Below are 21,369 nucleotides of genomic sequence, written 5' to 3' on the forward strand. Positions count from 1 at the left end.
TCTATAGGGAGTGACTAGATGGCTGATTTTCTGACTATGTTGCTTCGTATTGTAAACGCAGGATGAAGCCTTTATACAGGGCTTAAAAAAAAAAAAAAAACACCAGATTTTTACTGCACAGTAACAGATACTGTTTACTAGCTTTTTTTTTTTTTAAATAAATGTTTTATATTACGATGTATTTTTTCCAAAACAGACTGGAGAAGATTTATCACGTAGATGATGTTCAAAAAGATCAGATCTACAGGACAGTGCACAGAAATATAGGTGGCAGGGTGTTTGGTGCTGCATATCTGCGGACTGGATCTAATGCCAGTGACAGTGCTCTGTGAAACAACACCTCGCATATACAGATATGCCTTTTCTGCCTTTTTGAAGGGTTCTTTGTAAACCACTCTCTGAAAATAAAGGTATGGGGGAACAAGAAATATATATTTTTCCCCTTGGTGTTCCAGATGCAAAGCAGTTTCATAAAATGAATCCTCAGAGCAGCAACATTTCTGGCTGTGGGATTCACGCTACATTTTCACTTGTACTCCGTGATGATACTCAATAAACGTTTTCAATTCTTTCTGTCCTCTCTTTTATCATTGGCTGCCATTATAATGAGGTCTGTGGCCTAGGTTGCAAATCTAAAACTTAACATTTATATTCCTCATTGTCACCTCCGTTGTTGCCTGAAAAGTCCATTTTAACATGTGGGAGCTGCAGTTTAACTTGATTAAACCTCCTGCACATAATCTCCAGAGAATCACACAGCTAAGGCATCCAGTGACAGAAGCAATGGATGCCTTAACTGAGACATGTCTGAGAGTGACATGGACATAAATTAAAGGAATCATCATCATCCGTATTGTATGGAAAAAGCAACTTGGAAATAGCAGCTAAGACTTTAAATTAACTCAGATAGTAAATCAATGAGAATTGGGGTGATTTTCTTTGATTTATTTCTATATGTATGTATATAACGCCACCTGATGGTCGTTAGATAAAATGCAGGTTTGGACACGGTGTCCACGTCCGTGTTTACATGCAACTTTATTTCTACAGTCATAATAATAAATCATTATTCTTTACCCTCGTTGTGTATCACATGGCAGCCAGGCTCTCGTGCATTCTTGTCTTTTTTCCTCTAAATTGAAACAAAATGTAGGGAAAAATAAATAATAGTGAGCATGTTGCAGTGTTGAAAATTGACTTCTGCACAGTCAGACCTCAGCTGTGCAGCCAGTGAAAGTCTCATTACATCTTTTTTTCAAAGGAATATCAAATATCCAGTTTTCGAAACCGAATAAAAAAAAAAATCTGAACTCTGCATAGGCGAAGCTTTCCAGGCTTTTATTTTGAAGGCAACACGCCCAGCCGGAAGCTCGTCTTTCCGCGAATCTCTGCCTTAAACGAAACCGAACAGGGACCGCCGGGTTTAATCCCTACCAGCTCGGGTGCATGTTTGAAGGGGGGTCCGGTTGATGCAGACTTCGTTGCCGGTCGATCCAGCTGATCCAGACCTCGGGTCCGGTACCGGAGCGGAGCCGCAGACCGGAAGTAGGTCCAACTAAAACACGCGGCGTTCCGCCGGCAGTGAGTCTGTGTCACACCAAGCTGGCTGGAGAGAGGATCTTCTCCGGGTAAGGAGGGGGGCAGCTTATCTCAGTGACTTTAGAGGAACTTCATCCGGCAGGTGAGCTTTATAAAACTAAACTAAACACCGAGTCCCGCAGCTCGTCGCAGACCGTCACCCTGTTCGGTTAGCACAGTTAGCTCCGTTAGCTAGCCGCAGCTGTTGGCGGGGATATTTTGAGTCCTGATCGGACTGATCGGTTTCGTCAACCGGGATCGTCGGTGTCAGCCATCGTAGTCAAACCGGGGGGGGGGGGGGGGGGGTATGGTTAGCTTTCCGTCGGCCAAAGCCGGTAAACAGATCTTGCCAAGTTAACATGTTCTAAATATACATGAGTCCCAAAGATGCATCTATCAGCTGAGCTGCATGAAGGAGGGGGAGGGGGGAGGGGGGGGGGGCACTCTGCACAACTCTGTAGAAATAAACCGACAGGATGCAGGCTGAGATGGAAAGTTTCTGCACTGCCTTTATCAAAGAAAACCTGCTGATATATTTAAATAAGCATTATATAACAACAGGGGGGGGCAAAAACATGTTCTGGGCTAATAATTAAAGTCATAACCTCTGTGGGGAAAGCTCCCCTTTGAGTTATATTAATTTAGAGTGAATTTATAACACAATAAAGCTTTAGGGTCTCTATAAACAACATTTTGCTTTATACCCTCACAATTTAGTTGTGGACATAACGTGAGGATTGATAAACATTGACCGTGATTTCACTGAATTGTTAAATTGTATTTGTAGAGTTTCCCAACTGGGTTGTGTGTATTTATTGAATGTCCCTTCTGGGGCAGAAAGTGGAAAATTCTTATGCTACATACTATGTGTACTTGTTCCGATGGAAACAAATATTAGATCATGTAAATAATGTGGCCTCATTCAGATGAGACACGATCTGCACAAGCAGATATAGATTATTAGGACTTTTGTTTAAATTGCTGGCATGCTGTATGTTTTTTTTTTTTTTTTTCCCCCATCCCCATGAGACATCATCGTTTTTGGTGAATGATCATCAGAAACTGGCTTATTTTCTTTTGCTCATGAGAAACTATGATTAAATTATATGATTAATGCATTACATAACTTTAACATTTAATCTGTTCATTTTTAGCTCGTGCTGCTGCAACCCATGTGTTACCTTACAGAGTTTAGCTGAAACTTATGTTGTTTGTTTCTCAGAAATGTGTAACTAATGAAATTTTCACTTTAAAAATACAGCACCAAGGCTGATGTCTGAAAGGGTTTTGTCACTGAGAAATTAGCCTTTTATGGTTTATGGCCTGTCAGAATTTCCTCTGCCCCCTTTGAGCATGAACCCAGTCGTGACGCTGTCATCTTAATCCTCCCTAGGTGCCATGAGCAGTGAGCTGAATGCGCCCATGGGCTCCCCAGCTCCGGGGGTCTCAGAGCGGGCTCCGGATGCTGGCGGGATGGACTACAGAGACTGGGTGCGTCGCAGCTACCTGGAACTGGTCAGCTCCAACCACCACTCTGTGCAGGCCTTGTCATGGAGGAAGCTCTACCTGAGCCGGGCCAAGCTCAAAGCCTCCAGTAGAACTTCTGCTCTGCTGTCTGGCTTCGCGATGGTCAGTCATGTTCCCTTTTTTGAGCAGCTTCAGTGTAACATTGTCTCTTAAAGGACCTAGTTCATGTTTCTTACGCAGCCAGTGGGCTTCGTTTCCTGTCAAATCTTGGCGGTCGATGAAAAGTAGGTCACACAACGCAATTGATGATCCACATATGAACAGGATGTTTGTTAGACTTATTTGTCTGGTCTGCAGAATTTAAGTTTCAATCATTTATCCTGCAAATGCCATTTTTTATTAACCTTAGTCATAATTACATTCCTCAATTGCCCCCGATCCTGACTTAATGTGATGAAGGTGTATAGAAATGCTTGGGTTTTATTTCTACATGAAATTAATTTATATGTACAAAAACTGAATTTAAACCACATGATGATCAGTTTTATAATCCAGAATATATTCCACTGAGCATCATAAATGCAGTTTAACGTGGCGCCTTTTCTCTCAATGGTTTAATAATTTTTATAATCACTTAATTGTCAAGTGCTAGATCTGTTTATCCCAATTTGATTGACTTGTTGTGAAGTGCACATGGATGTACATAGTGACATGGTTCTACGTATTCCTGTTTCTTATAGGTGGCTATGGTGGAGGTACAGCTGGAGATGCAGTACAGTTACCCTCGTGAACTCCTCATTGCCTTCAGCGTGTGCACCACCGTTCTGGTGGCGGTGCACCTCTTTGCCCTGCTGATCAGCACCTGCATCCTGCCCAACGTGGAGGCCGTCAGCAACATCCACAACCTAAACTCCGTCAGCGAATCGCCCCACGAGCGCATGCACCATTACATCGAGCTGGCCTGGGGCTTCTCCACAGCCCTGGGCATCCTGCTGTTTTTAGCAGAAGTGGTGCTCCTTTGCTGGATGAAGTTCCTGCCTATAGACTCGAAAAAGAAAACCACCTGCACCACCACACCGTCCCCAACCGTGACGACCAACAGCGGCTGGCAGGCTGCGCTGGCCTCCACCATCATCATGGTCCCAGTGGGGGTTATTTTTGTCGTGTTCACCATACACTTCTATCGGTCTCTGGTACGTCACAAGACAGAGCGCCACCACCAGGAGATCGAGGAGCTGCACAAGATAAAGGTCCAGCTGGACGGCCACGAGCGAGGCCTCCAGACTGTGTGATCACGTGACGGCAGCTTTAATAACTTCCCCTTGTGTCCTATATTTTTATCAAGCCCTTTCACTTTTACACCACTTGTTCCAGTCATTGTTATTGCCTTGTCTGGACTCAGGCAGTGAGCTTCAAAGCTGCTCGGGTTGTAGTAAAATGGCTGCAGCAGGCCAGAACCCTAATTTATTCTAATAAGTCAAAGCTGTGTCGTTTGATTTGTGCCGTGAGGTTCTCTGCATTTTAGACCTGAAATTTGTGTTGGTCAAGAATAATGTAAAAAGGTTTACAGAAAAAAAGGGCTATTATGTTCTATGAACCATCTTCTTGTGTTAGGGTTTTTTTGTGTATGCAGATAGTGGGTCCATTTTAGATCAGGTTCCACATCAACCTGGACTCCCTGCAGTTTCGATGAATCTCTTATTGATATTGAGCCTTGCTTCTTATTGGCAAACAGCCTTGTAGAAATGATTTAGACCCAGGGTCGTTTCATTATTTTTCTCTTTGTGCTCAGCCAAAGATCAGTCTGGACCTTCAGCATCTCATGACAAATAGGGAGTGCCAAAGTAAGTCTTAAAAATTTCAAATTCCAGTGTCAAAACTGATCCTGTTTTCCCCGTTTACAAACACAAATGTAAAAAGTAGAAATGCTTACCATCTCCCTTAAACTTATTTGCATGGATGCGTGAGCAGCTGCACCTCAGTCTGATTTACGTTTTATATAAAGCTGAACTTGGTTTAACTTCTAAGCATAAATCCCAGCTCTGTGCTATTTCACTCTATTGTGACTGATGACAAAGAAGTGACCGCTAGAGCTGGAAAACTGTTGAAGTCTTAAAAAGGTCTGTAACTTTGTCAGTAAGGAGATAGGTTGGTGTTACTGTGTTTTTAGGTCCAAAATATCACAAATGCCTGAAATGTTTTGCCATTTTCTTCTGTTAAATAGCTTTCATTGCCTTTTATGAAGACCACAGATCCTGTGTGAAAGGTGTCAAACCAGTCAATTCTACATACGGATGCTGCTTAAAGTGCTTGAATATGAATATGTTACTGTCCAAATATGGCTCTGCCTTACAAGATTATTGCCTTTTTATGAGCTACTGTTTTGCTAGAGGTCATAATACAGATTTTTTTTATGTAATGGTTGTAATGCAGGCTGAAGAGAATAAGTCCAGTTTAACTTAAAAAAAAAAACAACAAAACAGTTGGTTTGAATGAGGTCAGAGTCTGTTACTGTATTAAAGAAATGTACCAACATGTTGTCACATTCCAAATAAGATGACTGACCAAAGTCTTGCTCAGTTTCTTTCTTTCTTATTTGTCAGAAGAGACAAAAGTGCACTTGTAGTTTAGTTTTACAGTGAACAACTACTGGGGTTGCCTCGCTTTGCTTCATGTTTGTGGATGTGTGCTTATCCGACTGATACTACTGAGGGTATGAAGGCAACAGCCTGCAGACAGACTTCAGAAATAAAAATATAGTAAAGTTCTCATTGAGTCTTGTGTCACTAACTACTCAGCCAGTCCAACACACATATTCTGTCATTATTTTAAGATAATGCGTCAAATTGGATACTTATGATGCCATCATCATTAACTGAACTCCAGATATTCTGCCGGACACACGGAGATTATTGATCATCACCGACTACCAGCAGAAAGCTGCAGAACGAGAGAAAAATAAGGACATAGAACTTAAGAATAAAAAAATATACTGACCAATGTCTTTCCACCACAGGACAAGGGTTTGGGTTAGGGTCAACATTTTTTACAAACATTTGTATTCCCCAGAGAATGAATCCTGATACAGATGATCCCCTGACTGTCCCCCAAGTACCACGAGGACTTTAATATTTGGTTACGGGTGAAAAGTCATGACAGCTGTTGGATAGATTTACATGAAACTTGGTAGTGGATTCCTTAAAAGGATCAATCAATATTGTTTTACAATTAGAGTGTGAAATTACTTTTTTTGCATGAAAGACCTACGACCGCTCAATGACACAGAAACGCTTCAGAGAAGAGTACTCAGAAACATTCATGGTCTGACTGTGAAATTCAGCTCTTCAACTGCTTTTCCTCCTCAGAGCTTAAAAGCTTTTTGGATTTGACAGCTTCAAGTGTTATAAGAAAAACAAAACTCTTGACTCTGGGGGCTGAGCTGATGGCTGAGGTCACTTTGACCCCAACAACATTATTTACGCATCATCTCCACCCTTTTATATTGGTCCCACTGCAGATTTTACTATTTTTCTACCAATTACATATTACAGGTCTTACTGAGGCCCCTTCTTTTTTATTTGAGTAATTTTTTAACTGTTTGTTGTTTTAGAGAGCGAGCCAAAATCTATGTTGTGTGCGCGTAACCTACATTACTTTAGCCTGACAATAGCTTGCTGTTGTGGAGATCTCCTGTGGAACGAGTCCGTCTGCTCCCCCGACAGTCTGGATGTCCCAGGGCTATCTGCTCAGCTGTGAAGTCTCTCAGGTAAAGACTGACTGTCCTCCAGATAGATACAGATTTGCTTTGCCTCCCTTAAAAGACAAAAGAAAATGTAAACCATTTGACATTTCTCTGTAAAAGAACATTGTGGATGCTCAGACAAGGCTGAGAAATACTGCCGCTATTGGAAATGAAATGCAACTTATCTGATCCAGTTTTAAAGACACAGAGTCCCAGCCGACATTCCAGTTAATCCCAAAGGTTTCCGGCTGGCTAGAGGTCACGGCTCTGTGCAGAGCAGTTCAGTTCTTCCACATCAAGCTGGGCGTAAACACAAAATTATGTAGGCAGACCGCATTTCTCCAGCCATCTATGCCAGCCCTGTTGAACAGCCTAATGCTGATGATTCAACTGTTCAAGCATTTCTTTATCCTTCTTGTAAACTCTTTTTAAATGATCACACTTAAATAAAAAAAAAAGAAAAAGAAGATCCTAACAAATCAGATTTAATATCTAAAAAGGCCTCAACAAAACAGAAAACGTGGGAGAAGATAACTTCAGTCTAACACACAAAACACTTCACTGCAGCAACATCAGTAACATGACTTCAATATTTGGCTTCGTACTGGAGATGATGTTGAAATGATTTTTTTGTTGTTGTTGATTTTGCAAATATTACAAACCTAAAAAATTGGTAAATAGAAATAAAGCTTTGAATATCCTCTTCCTCTGCTCTTAATACTAGAAGCAAGATTTTTTTTTCCATCCGCACTTTCCTTTTCAGGCCACAAGAGAGCAGACAGTTCACACGTTTATGCTTCACACACGCCAGCAGCCAAATCAAAGATTTACAGTCCACATCATATATTTGAGCTGAAACATTCATGAAGAATAAAAAAAAAAACAAATCTCAGAATAACAGATGGGCTGTCAAAAACAACAAAAGACATGTAGTGCTAACACCGCCCCCCCTTTCACATGCGTAAACTGCATTTAACTAACCTTCAAAACTACAATAAACCACACTGATTCATTTGTGCAGCCTCAGAAAGAACACAGGTTACGATAACCCAGACCGTCTTCTGTCACCTTGGGTATGTGCATTATACACATATTTCTTTTCACAGCACGTCAAAGTAAATATGAGCCTCTCCCAGATTACTGCAGCCAAAATGACCAACACACTTGTATTCTCATTCTCAACTTATTCTCATGAGACATCTAGATTGTGAACTCGGAGGGGGGGGGCACAGGAAAGCTGCCTCATTCCCCCTGTTGTGATTCTAAAACAACAAAAGCACAACTCCAGGCAAATGATTTAACCAGCTATGCATCAAAAATGAGAATCCATACAAAAGACTTGCTGTGAATGTGAATACAGAGTTCTGATGTTTTTTTTTTTTGTTGTTTTTTTTTAAAGAGATTCTTTTTTTCTCCATAGATTTCCTGTCTTGTTATATAAGGGCTGAAGATTTCCACTCATCTTTCAGATAAAATCATTCTGACGACAGTATGCACTAATATAAAAACAAATTCCTGCAAAAGAGATACAAAGAAAGTGTAAATGTTAGTGCCAGTATGGGAATGTTGAACAAATGAGTGCTTAAGGGGACAATTTGATTTGGATCTTTACTGCACTACTTGGTTTGAATGAACTTTGTCATCATAACCACAGCACAATGAAATTTGGTACACCTATCTTTTATGCTGACAACGCTGATTTGTATTGACTAACTGGCCAAGGTAGCTATTAACTTCCTGGGAGGAGGAGGAGGAGAAAGGTTATTTGCACTTCATCTTCCAGATTGGACATTTAAAACATGTACAAATACTTTTGTCCTGAGATGAACACCTATAAGTTTAGAAAAGACAACTTGTTAGGGACATAGACTTGTCTAAAGAGGGAGAAATGCATCCCAAAGTAAAAACAGATGTGTAAATTTGTTTACATTATCATCCACCTGTGATCTGGTGATTATGGACCAAAAGATGTGTAACCTTAGCTGATCTGTACTCTCACAGCTGTTGCTGTACCAACCTGAAAAACTTGTTTCGAGGAGAAAAAAAAAAAAAGACAGTAAAGAATATGACTGGCACATTCTAAACTATTATCTGAAATCAAATAGAGCATAAAAAAGAAGACAATATTAGGTAACACTTTTCTGGTATATTGTCTCTCTGAAAGTTGATACAATAAAATCAAAAACAGCTATGATTGGTGCAAATTGCTGAATGTTACAACAGGAAATCTACTCATTGTGCAAAAACAGAAACTGACATGTACATCTGACAAAGGCAACAAAAAGAAAAAGAGTACATTAAAAGAGTCAGCGAGCAGTAAGGCAACTGAATATCTCGGGGTGACTTCCTTTGCCTGAAAGCCACGCAAATATACTGTTGAGTGAAGTCTTGCTTGTCTCGCTGTGTGTTCTCCAAACAGATCAAGGAGGACTGTCAATATCCATTCAGTGTTTTGGCAGTTTCTTTTACTTTTAGCTGAACTCAAGATGAAGTTTCATAGAAATTGTTAAAAGCTGAGGTTTGTAGCACAGGTCGGCCTTCAATATGCGGGTATCAAAGTCAATCTTTTGTATTGCTGCTAACATGCGCTATCTTCCCTTGGCAATGTTAGACCATGAATCAAACAACTGATAACATACGAAAAGGATCTATTAAATCAAACTAAGTTTTAACTGATCATAAGGTTGTCCACCTTAATTAGATTTTAACGGGGTTGCTGGAGTGTTTCAGAAGTTTAGTTGTTTTTTTTTTAGTTTTTTTTTTTTTTAAACATGTCCATCAAAAAATCTGCACCTATTTTGCAACTATGCAAGTGTGAACTTCTTTAAAACTGAAGCTCTTTTCCTTCCTCTCATTAACATCATTTTTCTCTACCATGCACAGTTTGTCCCATTATACTAAACATTCAAAAATTCATACTCCTTCCTCAACACTTCTAGAAAACAAGCCACAGGGTACTCAACACATCAGAAAACAATTGAAATTATGAAATTGACAGCTAACATAGCTTATAACATGTCTAAGTCAAAACAAAAAGAAACAAATAGTGGGTTGGTAAAATGAGGAGCTTTCTGACAACATACTGAAACAAAGTCTTGCAGTCCATGCTTGCCTTCCTGGAGGGAAAAGAAAACACTCTGCACTCCTACATGAGGTGGTTTTAAACTCTGAAGCTCTCTCCTTTGCCATCAATGTGGCGCAGACGCAGGTAGACATCTGTGCCAATGCCCTGCATAGACTGTATGGACAGAGAACCGCCCAGGTATTCAGCGTAGGCCCGAGACGTGGGCAAACCGAAGCCAAACCTGCAGGACCGAACAGACACAGACAGTGAGGAAAACCACGTCATATCTGTGTTGTACCGCTGATTGCTTCACGCCTGGCTGGATGCAATCTTTTGTCAGCAAAACAATGACACAAGTGGAAATAAAGAGGTGACAGAGCAGTGTGCAGGACTGAAATATCACCTGCTGGTAAATATGGGTGGTCATGGGATCCATCGCCAAGATGCCAGCAGTAGGCATTACAACCAGAGGGAAGCCAAAGTGTGCAGCTACTTTACCTGACCTTGATTTTATTTATTTATTTAATTATTTATTTGGCATATAACCAAAATCACAACAGATGATTCATGATTAAAAATGCAGGCAACTTAATGAAGTCTTTATTCTGACTTATTTCTGTAGAAATAAGCGACAAAGGAAAGGTGATGTTTCAATACATGTCTATAAAAAAGCTTCAGAGCACACTGGCATAAACTGCTGATCAGAATTCACTGGGTGGTGAAGTGCACCGCCTAACAAGTTCTTTCACTGAGTTAAAAACTGCCGATTCATAATTACTTTCTTAGGTTTATTCTTTCATCTATATTGTGTTGAAGTCATAATGAAACACTTGAAATTTACAGAACTAAAAAACTTAAATCAGATTGTAGTGTTATTTCAAACACTAAGGCAACAATTTCACAAAACGCACTTAACTCAAAGTAGGCCAAGAGCAGAAATAAAGACATTTCCACAGTCTTACCCGTGCATAGGGCTGGACTGGTTTCCGCTGTTGGTAATGTTGTTGAAGAAGTTGCTCATGCGCGGATCCTGTGCGCTCTCCTCAGCCGTGCTGAAATGGTAGTCCATCACCTTGTCTATGATTTTGTGAGGTATGCCGCCACCCCGGTCTGAAATCCTACAGAGAAAAAGAAGCTCTAAGCTCAGCACCACCGTAACATCCTTTTATTTGACTTCCAAGCTGCTCTATTGAAACAACCCCAAATATTTACCTGATGACAAAATCTGTGTCATTATTGGCAATGGTGACAACAACGTCAGGCACATTGTATGGGGTGTCCAGATGGCTTTCCATGGTGGCTCTGAAGAGACAAATACATGGAGGTCATGGAGAGAACTCATCTAAAAACAAAAAAAGCATAGATATTTGATCTAGATTGTATTTATATAGTTGACTGTAATCAGTCACAATTGCAGACCAACCCTGGTGAATAAACACTCAATTCTTCAAAGACTACCAGCATCCATGTGAACAATGTTTTAGTATTACATCCATGTCAAATTTTATTGAGTCATATAAATATAAAGCATTTGTGAAAAACATTGCTGTGAGCTTTGACCACTATGAGTCCAAGTTAGCTCTTTTGCCAAAATTGAAAGGATCCTCTTGAGGAGCTCCCAAAATACCTTGTTTCAAAGCATGGATCTGTATTTAACAAGGTACAATATTGAAACATAATACACCGGCCCTGGAGCCATCACAGACTAAAGGTGTCAGTACCTGTTTTGACTGTAGTTAAACTTTAACTGAAATGTCCTGACTGCATGTGTAGCCTCACATTTCACACCTGAAGTGACCACTGGACTTCAACCAAAGTCATTTCAGTTTCACTTTTTTTTTAATGACCTAGTAACAATTTTCAGCCTGGTGACAAATATGAAAACCACTTGATATTGATATTTAAATATTTTAAAAATAGGTTTCAATGAAGTTTGATCTTTAACCTGCTCATGCCCAGCATCACTCATGTCCTCTGTGCCTTAAACCACGAGAGGTCAGCAAAGATAAGAATTCCGAGAGGTTTCAGGTTGCTCTTCAGTCAACAGGAATTTAGAGTCAATGTGGAAATGAATAATTGCTGGTGGGGTCACCTCATGGCGTTCTTGAGGAGTTCAGGCAGGATGTAATCGAGAGGCAGAGGGATGAAGGGGAAGCGAGCTGCCACGTGTCCATTGATCCTCACCCTGGGCGCGTTACCATACTGGTGCTCAGACAGACGTCTGGTGGGGACACAAACATATGAAATCTGAATAGAACAAGAGCCACACAGGACGTTTTACTTGAATCCCCTTTCCCTTTTAGGGGTACGTATGATGTTCTCCATGTTTGTCTAATCACTAGCCCGTCCTTCCTTTCTTAATGGATGTGACTTTAAGACCACAGAGATTAGTTCATAGTGATAAACATGCCTGTCTCAAACTATTGCTAAGGCTGATGAAAATGTTAGTTTAGTTTAGTTTAGCAGGTATCTGATCATGAAACTAAATCCTGCACAAATTAATAATCTGACCTGGGAGATCAGCAAATTATAGAAGAGACTAAATGTGATTTGTGACATTATTCACACATTACATATTGGCAATCTAAGCAGCCTTATATCTGCTAAGATATTTTAAGTTTGGACGGAAGTCGTGGCCTGACGAGCAAATATTGTGAGTCACAGTGCTGCCATAGCTAAAATGCAAATTTTAAAATTGAGGGACAAAGCAAAATTTTATTAATCTTAGCTGCCAGATTTGATCTCAAATGTATTGTAATAAGAATTAAACATTTTAAGTGTTAATCTCATTGACCCAAAACATGACAGCAGATTAATCCATTACTTCCAGGCTGTTCACTGATTATTTGCAGATTTACAGCAGGGATTTTCTGCGTGAACTTTTGAACTCAGTAAAAGTCATTGACACCTAAAAGGTCATTTGATAAGATTACGTAAGGTAAACATGAATGATAGCGCATATCTTGGTCACAGCTGCAGGTGCTAAAAGCTGTACACTCCTGAAAGTCTATCAGTTGAACTTTGGCTTCACCGAGTCAACATCGAGAAGCAGAAAAGTCATCTAAAGGTGATAAATAAACAAACAAGGATGTGTGGCCGAAACACCCACCTGGAAAAGTCCACCCACTTCTCAATGATCTTTTTGGGAGACAGACGTCTGCATATGATCCCGACAAAATCAGGCTGAAACAAAACAAAACATTTCACATTTTAGCCGAATCAAAGTGAAAAAACAATATTTTTTTCAATATAATTGAATTTAACTGTTGCTTTATAGCAGAGGCTATTCCTCTGTCAACACAAACATGGCGACACTGCACAAAAGTGGAACCTAACAATAACACAATTTCCTCCTGTTTGAGGAAAATGTTTACCAAAAGCTCTGACCATTAGCTCAGAGCCCATTAAGTCCGTTAACTGGTCAGAAAATAAACCATCACAACACAAGTCAAAGGCGTAAAAATCATTTGAGTCACAGAAACATTCAGATGTACATTATCTTCATGGAGAGCGAGATGGTGCGTGGCCAACATTCGGATTCCCAGACGAGAGCAAAGTGTTGTATCCAGGAAGTTGCGGATTATTGATTCATCCTGTAAAAGAAGGGGAGGGGAAAAAAAATCTTGCTTAACAGATGCAGTGGTAAAATAAAGAAGTAATTGAAGTCGACTAAATTTCTGAGAGTGGTAGAGGTTCATGTTTTACCTGGATATGTCTGCGACACTCCCTGAAGCCCTGTGCCAGCATGGTGACGACGTCCTTGTGGTCGTCCAGCAGCTGGTGCACCAGTTTACAAAAGCGACGATCCTCATCCTGATCTTTGATCTGTCAATGAAAGCACACCGTTCATATCAGAGCCACCAAATATCGTAATGATCCAGTCTTTCCTTGCTTCTTTATTAGCAGTAGCAAAGACAATAATCTTGATTATCTTCTCAAATCTATATAATTTGCTTTTTACTTGCAAAGGCCACCTCTTAACTGTTAAGAGGAAAATGCTGGTGAAGTGATTTTCCAATGTGCATGAAGTTTCCACAAACATCTGCAGATGCGTATAATAAATGCAATATCAACAGATCTCAGAAAGGTTTAAGTCAAGCACACTTGACTGTAGCTACATCTGAGCTTGTTTCCAACTATTATGAACAGACAGAGAACAATGAGAAGGCTGCAGAAGAAAACATGCCCAAAGTGCCTGTCATTATTTGTCTTTTTACATGCCTGAAAATAACTGGACAGTTTTGTTTTCTTTGCCTGCATCTTCACACAGATGATGCATGAAGACCTGAGCTGTCACTGTCACAGTCAACTTAGAGATAACTGAAGAGGACTGAACCTGTAATTGAATCTACACACAACCTTCAAGCTATCATCTTTGTCAGCCAAAAATGCTAAATTAACAACCTTTTTACCATTAAACTATTTATATCACAAATATTTATTAATGTGCAGCAGGGCCAGCAGTGTTTAGCACACTGAGGTATACAGTTCTGACACAAACAATTCAGCTTGCAGAAAATTTTCCAGCTTGTCACTGCAAATACAGTTCTATTTCTGAATTAATTCAAGACATTTTTGAGAATTAATCAAAATTTTAAGTAAAGAAAGTAAAATACTAAGTGGCTGTTTTCATTGCTCAGTGCTGAACAGGTCAACTAATACAGTTGCAGCATGCAAGATCATGCACTGTTCACACATCCTGTTTATGCTCCAGAGTAAAGTTGTTCTGTAAAAAGAAAACAAAGAACTTGTATATATGACCCCATGTGGGTTTGAGTGTGTGTGTGTGTGTGTGTGTGTGTAGGTCGGACACTCACCAGGGGGAAGTCACTCAGCACTTGGTAGGCTCTAATATAGAGTTCATGCTTTAAGAAAGGAGAGGTGAGAGAGTTGAAGTTAGGCTGATTCTCTGTAATTCTCCAAAAACCAGAAATCATCACACCATCACTGGCCCCTGACTTAAGCCCCCCCACAGCAGAACTGACAAATTCATATGTGGCTTCCATTTACAAAGCACTTAAAGATGGTTTCATGTGATAAATTTCTCTCTGTTACCAACAAAGCTGAATAACCAGCAAAAAAAAGCTTTGTCCCTCAGTCTCATTTGCTTTTATATTATTGGACGAAATCAGGCTTCCCGATCTGTACAGCACTCAAAAGCTGCTCCAACCATTGTGTCTTCACAATGAAAGAGCTGTGAGATAGAGTTAAACCACTCTGACCTACATTGCAACTGGCAGCATTCAAATACATTTACGCTTTATGCAATCAGTACGCTAGAGCTCTGTGATGTCAGAAAGGAATGGAGGAATCTGGGTGAAAGTTCATCAGCAACAAGACATGCTCGGGTAGAGGTTTGGATTTGAAGAGACTCCTTGGAAAAACATCGAGTGAGAGAGAGACAAATTAGAGCACCATTCCCACATGAAGGTCGTAAAGACAAATGGGAACTACTGACTGAAAATCAAAGAACATGTTGCGTTGATCCAGGCTCTGGTTTCACTTACCTCCTTGGGTCTGTGTTCAGTCTAATCAAACGACTATCTTACATTTCACATATTTCATAATTGTACAAATTGTACAATTTGCCACAACAATACAACAAATTGTATTGTGGGTTTAATTAGCTGAGGTTTTTGAGATGGGTAGTTTGCGAGGCCAAGAAAGTTTAGAGGGATTTTGTTTATCCAAAATGGTATTTGAAAAACTCAACAGCAATATGCCGTTTCAAGAACAGTGTCTTGCATGCTCACATAGGAACATTTGTACTGGAGTGGCCTTCTAACGGTGAAAATAGAAATTATTTGGGATGTGCAGAAAAACATTTCTAAAACAAGTCCGGTCCTCAAGTTGTACTTGTTCAAGTGAAACAACACTTGACAACACAACAACACAACACAAAACTAAATAACATTTTTTTTTTTTAAACTGCTGAATTGGACGAATTCACTCGTTGCAAGAATTAGCAAGAGCATGCTGATTCTTACACGATGCAGTGTGTTAAGTGTTAAGTTCAAACTTATTCCCTAGAGATGAGTACCTGTTTTGTAATAAAAACATACTAACAGACATACTTATGATGTCGAAATTTATGACTTTAGTGCAGTTCCAGAAAATATGGATCACGTGTGAACCAGAACATGAAACTGACTGTGCCACTCTACAGTCTGTTGCTTGGCATGCTAAGTTTACAACGCTTTAAACGCCAATTACTAAAGGCAACATACGCTGCCAGCCCATATTGTATATTATATGTCATTTACACAACTGGGTAAAGGCACTCCTGTGTGTTCAGTGCTTATGAAAATGTGTGCCATTCAAGATACTATGAATTTGGACCATCACCTAGAAGGTTGAGAGAGAAGGTTTGATCTGTATTGCTCACTCTCATGAACAGGTACCAACAAATCCTCACCTGAATAGCAGCTGCCCTCCTGTTCCCTCTAAATGCAACCTTTACCTTGAGTCAGCATTAAACAGCCGTTTTTCTATGCCCTATGATTTCTCAATCACTCAACTCTTCCCATATACAGATGGCAACGAGCCACAACGCATAACGCAGGCCTTGCCATCAGGAGCCATTTTGGAATTTGATGTCTTGCCCAAGGACAAGAGGAGAAATAGCCGGAGATTGAACTGCCAACCCTGTCGCTACCGCATGACCTAATGAGTCACAGGCAGCTAACTGGAACGACAGCCAAAGCAGTGCAAAGGTTCTTCACTCCTTTCATTCAAGCCTACCCTGCGTAGTGTGACGGTTGTCAATTTCTTATTATAGTATCTGCTGCAGGACCAATGGCCCTTCGCATTACATAGCCCTTCACACTGTAGCCAGGGCCAATGCTGGGTGAGAACTGTTCTTACCACTTGCAGAATGGTGGGGTTGCAACCAATGATGAAGGGCAAACTCCGGAAGCCCTTGATGCGATGAGCAATTCGTACTGGCAGCTCCTTGTGTAGGTACTTGGCACTACTCTGAGACCACACACACACACAGTCACAGGGAAGAAAGCAAGTGAGGAATCTCAGATATCAAAGAGCTTCTCAATACAGGCCCACTTGTCAGTTCTCTCAATGTGGCTTTAATATTTACCAGTATGTGGTGTCCATCCGGAGACTTCCCAGAGTACAGCAAGGTTGCTAGGGTCAGTCGTACAGAGGCCTATGGAGACATCAACATGTAGAATCAAGCCCACATTCGTAGTCAGAGCTGTATGCTCCAAAAAGACTTTCTACTATTGCCCTACCCTTAATTAAAACTACAATATGGCCAAGTGCAACATCCAAATCATATGAGCTGCTAAATTATGGCTAAAGGCAAAATGTGACATAGCAGTGTTGCATATTGTTAGCACCATAAGTCGCAGAAGTACTGCAGTCTACTAGTCCAATTCTCCAGGCTTAAAAACAAAATGCATGTGCGTAATTTTTTTGTGAAAATGAAATTCAAAAATGCCATTCCAACTAAAATTTAATCTAATAAAATATCTGCCACAATATTACTATTGTGTGTACAGTGCTGGTTCACTCAAACAGACGTAATTATTAGTAATTATCAAACCAAATTCAAAAGGCTCATATCATAAATGTTTATGGTACATTTTCATGTCAAATGATGTCATTTTAACCAACAAATTATTGTCAATTATATTGCCTCCAACAATGCTGAAATGTTCAGGCTCTGCCAAAAACAACAATCATGCCAATTTAAATCACTATACCAAACACATAATTTAAAACTGCAGAGAACAAGACACTCTTATGGTCATGTACTATGGAAGACAAATCTGTGCCAATCAACACAAGATGAATCTCTGTGCAGTCACTGAGTTTCAGGGAACTAATTAGGTCAAATGATTCAGAAAAGAGTTACACCTGCACAAGGCGGTGGTTGGTATAACCACAGTGACATCATGTCTCTGCAGATTTAGACAAATTATAGTGTAGTATGATCTTAAATAGAACTGCAGTCTGGATCTGCATGCAGAATGAACTGCGATGGGCCAGATCAGACCGCATTGGGTGGGGTGGGGGGTAGTGTGTCAACAGCAAGAGTAAACAGGACCCAAGTCCTACATTGAAGTCAAACAGCTATTAATCCACTAGGCTGTTTACTCTGCTATGCTATGCTGTTAGTCAAAGTGCAGAGTTTGTATCCGTGCAGGACCGGCATGTACATTCGCTCAAGGAGCGAGCAGAAAATGTGACCTGATTGTGCTTCCAGTTAATACAGTCATGAGAAATGTCGGCATTCATTCTCAAGCATCTTCTGCAAAAAAAAAAAATCACTGGCTGCAATCTCCTTTGGCAGCCAGCACTGCTCATTCTTTATTAAACGTGCCAAAGTGTCGCTCCGTTTTATTTGTTAGACGTCAGATATTAAAGGCACATGCCTTTCTCGTTTCACTGTGAGGAAACTCTGGTGTTATTCTGTGTTGACAAAAAAGGAAAAAGTTTTACTTCATGACCACCAGAAGGGAAACTGTGTGTCACATTCTTGAGAAATTCAGCTTCTTTCCTCAGGGGGGAAAAAAAACATCTGGAAATTATAGCCTAACACAGAAAAGGAGGAGTTAGTTTGTTATGGCAGAAGCATCCATGTTTGTCAACATGAATCCTTAAAAACATACAAACTCTGCACATTTATATTCGATTTTTATGCATTTAATGTTAATTTTACACTGTCTTAGAGTGTGGGGGATTCATATGGCAGACGGCCAGGAGACATAAAGGACTTGGTCTTCTTTGTTCCTTAAAAATACATATATAATTTACAACAAACTGACCGACAAATTTTAGGGACAATGAAAAACATCGAGCTCGTCCAAAACTGGACTGTGGTTGCCTCAAATTAATCCCCGGCGCTGTAACTTAACACCACTAAAACTCGCCGTTATTTTTAAGTAACTACAAAGTAACAGGTCTTCTTCAGCTAAGAGGATAAAAAAAATAAATAAATAAACACTAACTTGCCGGAGTTGTCACCATTATTGTGTTTGTGTTGTGTTTGTTCGCGATTGCTAGCTAGCTAGCTAGCTAGACATTTTGTCCTCGTGCAATGCCGTGATGATGCGTTCACTTTCCCGGGGAGCAACTCGGTCGAATAGCGGTTTGAGGGAACAGAATGGGTTTAATAATAACAACAATAACAATAATAATAAGAATAATAATAAAACGAAAAATGAAAAAGTTGCGACATGCACTTTGCTTTGTTTTGTTCTTGTTTAGTTTTTGTAAACACGGCCATGAGCCGGGTGTATCTGGAGACGGAAGGTGAGGTTAATTCGTTTACATTAATTAATTTACATTTAATTGGCTTCGTGGGTTCGTCGTGGCGATGAGGGAGAGATCGGCGTGAATGCAGCACCAACGGTGCTAAAGGCTAACGTTGCTGTCATGCTAAGGCTAGCTGCCGGACCGGCGGACCGGACCGGGATAAAGTCTGGACTCCTTACCTTTTCTGCCGAAACGTCTATGGTGGACTGGTTGTAAAACGACGTGACCGTCTTCGACCTCTCCCTGGCCAGCTCCGAAAATCCCTGCATCGAGGAAGTGGACCGAAATCTGCGGCTCCCGGTGCTTGACATCGGCGATACTGTTTTGGTAACGGGGGCCAGGAAGAGGCTACCAAGCCTCGGCCTGGCCCGGCTGGTCACCCCGCTCAGCATCTCCGCCGCTACACCGGCCAGTCCAGGACGCATGTGGAGACGAGCTCCGGGTTTGCTTGTGTGTGTGTGTCCGTGTGTGTCCTATACGTGCACCGGGGGTTGCGGCTGCTACGAGGCCATTAGGGTCGTAATGGTGCACAAAGGCATCGGATCTGAATACAGTAAAGACTCTACAGAAAGGGCTTTGTGCGCATTGGCCAGTCCAGGGAAGAGCTGCAGCTACGACAGGCCAGCCGAGCCAATCAGTCAGCCAGAGGCGGAGCAGAACACCCCCAACCCCCCCACAGAACCCTCAACTGTACTGCCCTGCACGGAGCAGCTGGAGCTGCTGGAGAACTGCAGCTTCAAGGGGCCGAGCCAACATGTGGCTGCTGCAGCATGTTTGCAAGGCATACATGCACGTTAATACTGCATAATACTGCAACCTACAACTTTAGTGCTTAGATAGATTGTATTGATCACCAAATTGCAGCAGCAGCAGCAGCCAACAATCATCACATAGGTGTGGAGAGTATTTAGACTATGAACACATTGTGCAGTGCAACACTGGACAATTCAAGCAACTGAGTGCAAAACATGCCATATCTAGTTGCACAACTCGTCTGACTGTCTGACAGTGACTGTAAATTTTCACCATCCATGTTTGACACACATTGCTACATTAATCTGTTAGGGAGCCCTGTCTTCTTTTCTGATCATTCATTCTTAATCACATAAACTCCAACATATAAAGCCAGGATAATTAAAAAGTTCACCATGTGGACTCAACGTTATGGCATCTGAGGCATTAAAGTAACTGACGAATTCTTCTATCCAAAAGAATTGTACGTGTGCCTTGGAGAATTAATGCTGTCTTAAGGGCAAATATTCTTTTCTGTTTGTTAAATGCACACAATTGAACTGAAAAGAACTTTGTGTAATTCTTTTGTGTGAGGATTTTCTGTTCCTAAAATAGAACAGGGAGTAATTTGGCAATTGTATTTGTAATCTGATCTGCCTCTAATTTGTTTGTGTTTGAGTTTGAGAAGTACATCTGAACTGAGGATACACCTTGTGTTTTTAATTATTAGCTTTCATTCCTTATTTAACAATGAAAACTTGCTTGTGTCTACTTCAGTCCAGGTTTTGACCTGGTAAATATCACTAGCTGTATTTTTACAGAACAGCTGTTGGGAGGTAATTGTCTAGGGTAACCAAATGTCCTCTTTTGCCCTGATATGTTCACTTTTCACATCCTGTCTAGGGCATCCAGACAATTAAGCAGTGGAGTAAACTTCATGTATCATTTTAGTATCTCAAGGCCGGGTCGAGTGTCCTCTTTTTTTTTTTTTAGGAAATCAAAATATGGTTACCATATAGTTGTCTTACTCACAGAGGTGAGTCAAACTGAGCCGTTTACATTCTGTGACTATGAAAAGGTAGCTGTCTAAACTTGTAGCGTGCAATAGATCAAGGGGAATCTATTAGGTGTGGTTTAAATGCAATCTATTTAGAAACAGGGCTGAATGGTGAATCAGTAAAATGTTTCATGGTTCACACTCCAGCCTGAGGCCTTTCTGTAATTTGCATGTTCTACCTGAGCCTGCGTTCCCCCTGGGTAAACTCCCACAGCCCAAAGACATGCGCATTAAGGTTAACTAGTGACTGCAGATAGTGTGAATGATTGTTTGCCTGTCCAGGATGTACCCCACCCTCATGGAGTGTAAACTGGGATTGTGTTTTACCAAAATGATAAGCCTGGCAGCTATGTGTAATACAAATATTTAACAATCCTGGTGGTCAATAGTTTAAATATCCCTGATTTTGTGTTCCAGGGGTCTTGTAACAAAGTAAACGTGAAATCAGATCTC

General features: G+C 40.7%; 2 protein-coding genes across 3 annotated transcripts; one reads left to right on the top strand and one right to left on the bottom strand.

Annotated features, from left to right (window-relative positions):
* The first annotated feature begins 1,392 nt into the window (after positions 1–1,392).
* orai2 (ORAI calcium release-activated calcium modulator 2) lies at positions 1,393–5,593 on the top strand. 2 transcript variants are annotated; one of them, XM_029519278.1, is made up of 3 exons: positions 1,393–1,681; positions 2,972–3,207; positions 3,786–5,593. In XM_029519278.1, the coding sequence occupies exons 2-3, from the start codon at positions 2,977–2,979 to the stop codon at positions 4,335–4,337; spliced, it is 783 nt and encodes a 260-aa protein (XP_029375138.1). In that variant the 5' UTR covers positions 1,393–1,681; positions 2,972–2,976; the 3' UTR covers positions 4,338–5,593. The 2 variants fall into 2 exon arrangements, with proteins under 2 accessions (XP_029375138.1, XP_029375137.1); XM_029519277.1 differs by having other exon boundaries at positions 1,393–1,628.
* Positions 5,594–8,157: 2,564 nt separating this feature from the next.
* On the bottom strand, positions 8,158–19,764 carry bckdk (branched chain ketoacid dehydrogenase kinase). Its single transcript, XM_029520112.1, has 11 exons — positions 19,307–19,764; positions 16,945–17,013; positions 16,716–16,826; positions 14,669–14,716; positions 13,557–13,676; positions 13,346–13,444; positions 12,961–13,034; positions 11,944–12,072; positions 11,064–11,153; positions 10,814–10,969; positions 8,158–10,092 (listed from the first exon to the last, which is right to left on the bottom strand). Exons 1-11 carry the CDS (start codon positions 19,550–19,552, stop codon positions 9,948–9,950), a joined length of 1,287 nt encoding a protein of 428 aa, XP_029375972.1. The 5' UTR covers positions 19,553–19,764; the 3' UTR covers positions 8,158–9,947.
* Between the last annotated feature and the right edge of the window lie 1,605 nt (positions 19,765–21,369).

Source organism: Echeneis naucrates, chromosome 14 (assembly GCF_900963305.1).
Source record: "Echeneis naucrates chromosome 14, fEcheNa1.1, whole genome shotgun sequence".
In the NCBI taxonomy this organism is placed as follows: Eukaryota; Metazoa; Chordata; class Actinopteri; order Carangiformes; family Echeneidae; genus Echeneis; species Echeneis naucrates.

Bases quoted from the DNA above. Each gene is read 5' to 3' on its own strand.
- orai2 (XM_029519278.1), top strand. From the start codon at position 2,977: ATGAGCAGTGAGCTGAATGCGCCCATGGGCTCCCCAGCTCCGGGGGTC. The intron at 3,208-3,785 runs GTCAGTCATGTT...TGTTTCTTATAG, and splicing joins TGCTGTCTGGCTTCGCGATG to GTGGCTATGGTGGAGGTACA.
- bckdk (XM_029520112.1), bottom strand. From the start codon at position 19,552: ATGCGTCCTGGACTGGCCGGTGTAGCGGCGGAGATGCTGAGCGGGGTG. The intron at 17,014-19,306 runs GTAAGGAGTCCA...ATGTCTCCATAG, and splicing joins TAGACGTTTCGGCAGAAAAG to GCCTCTGTACGACTGACCCT. The intron at 14,717-16,715 runs GTAAGAACAGTT...CCTTTCTTAAAG, and splicing joins ACCCCACCATTCTGCAAGTG to CATGAACTCTATATTAGAGC.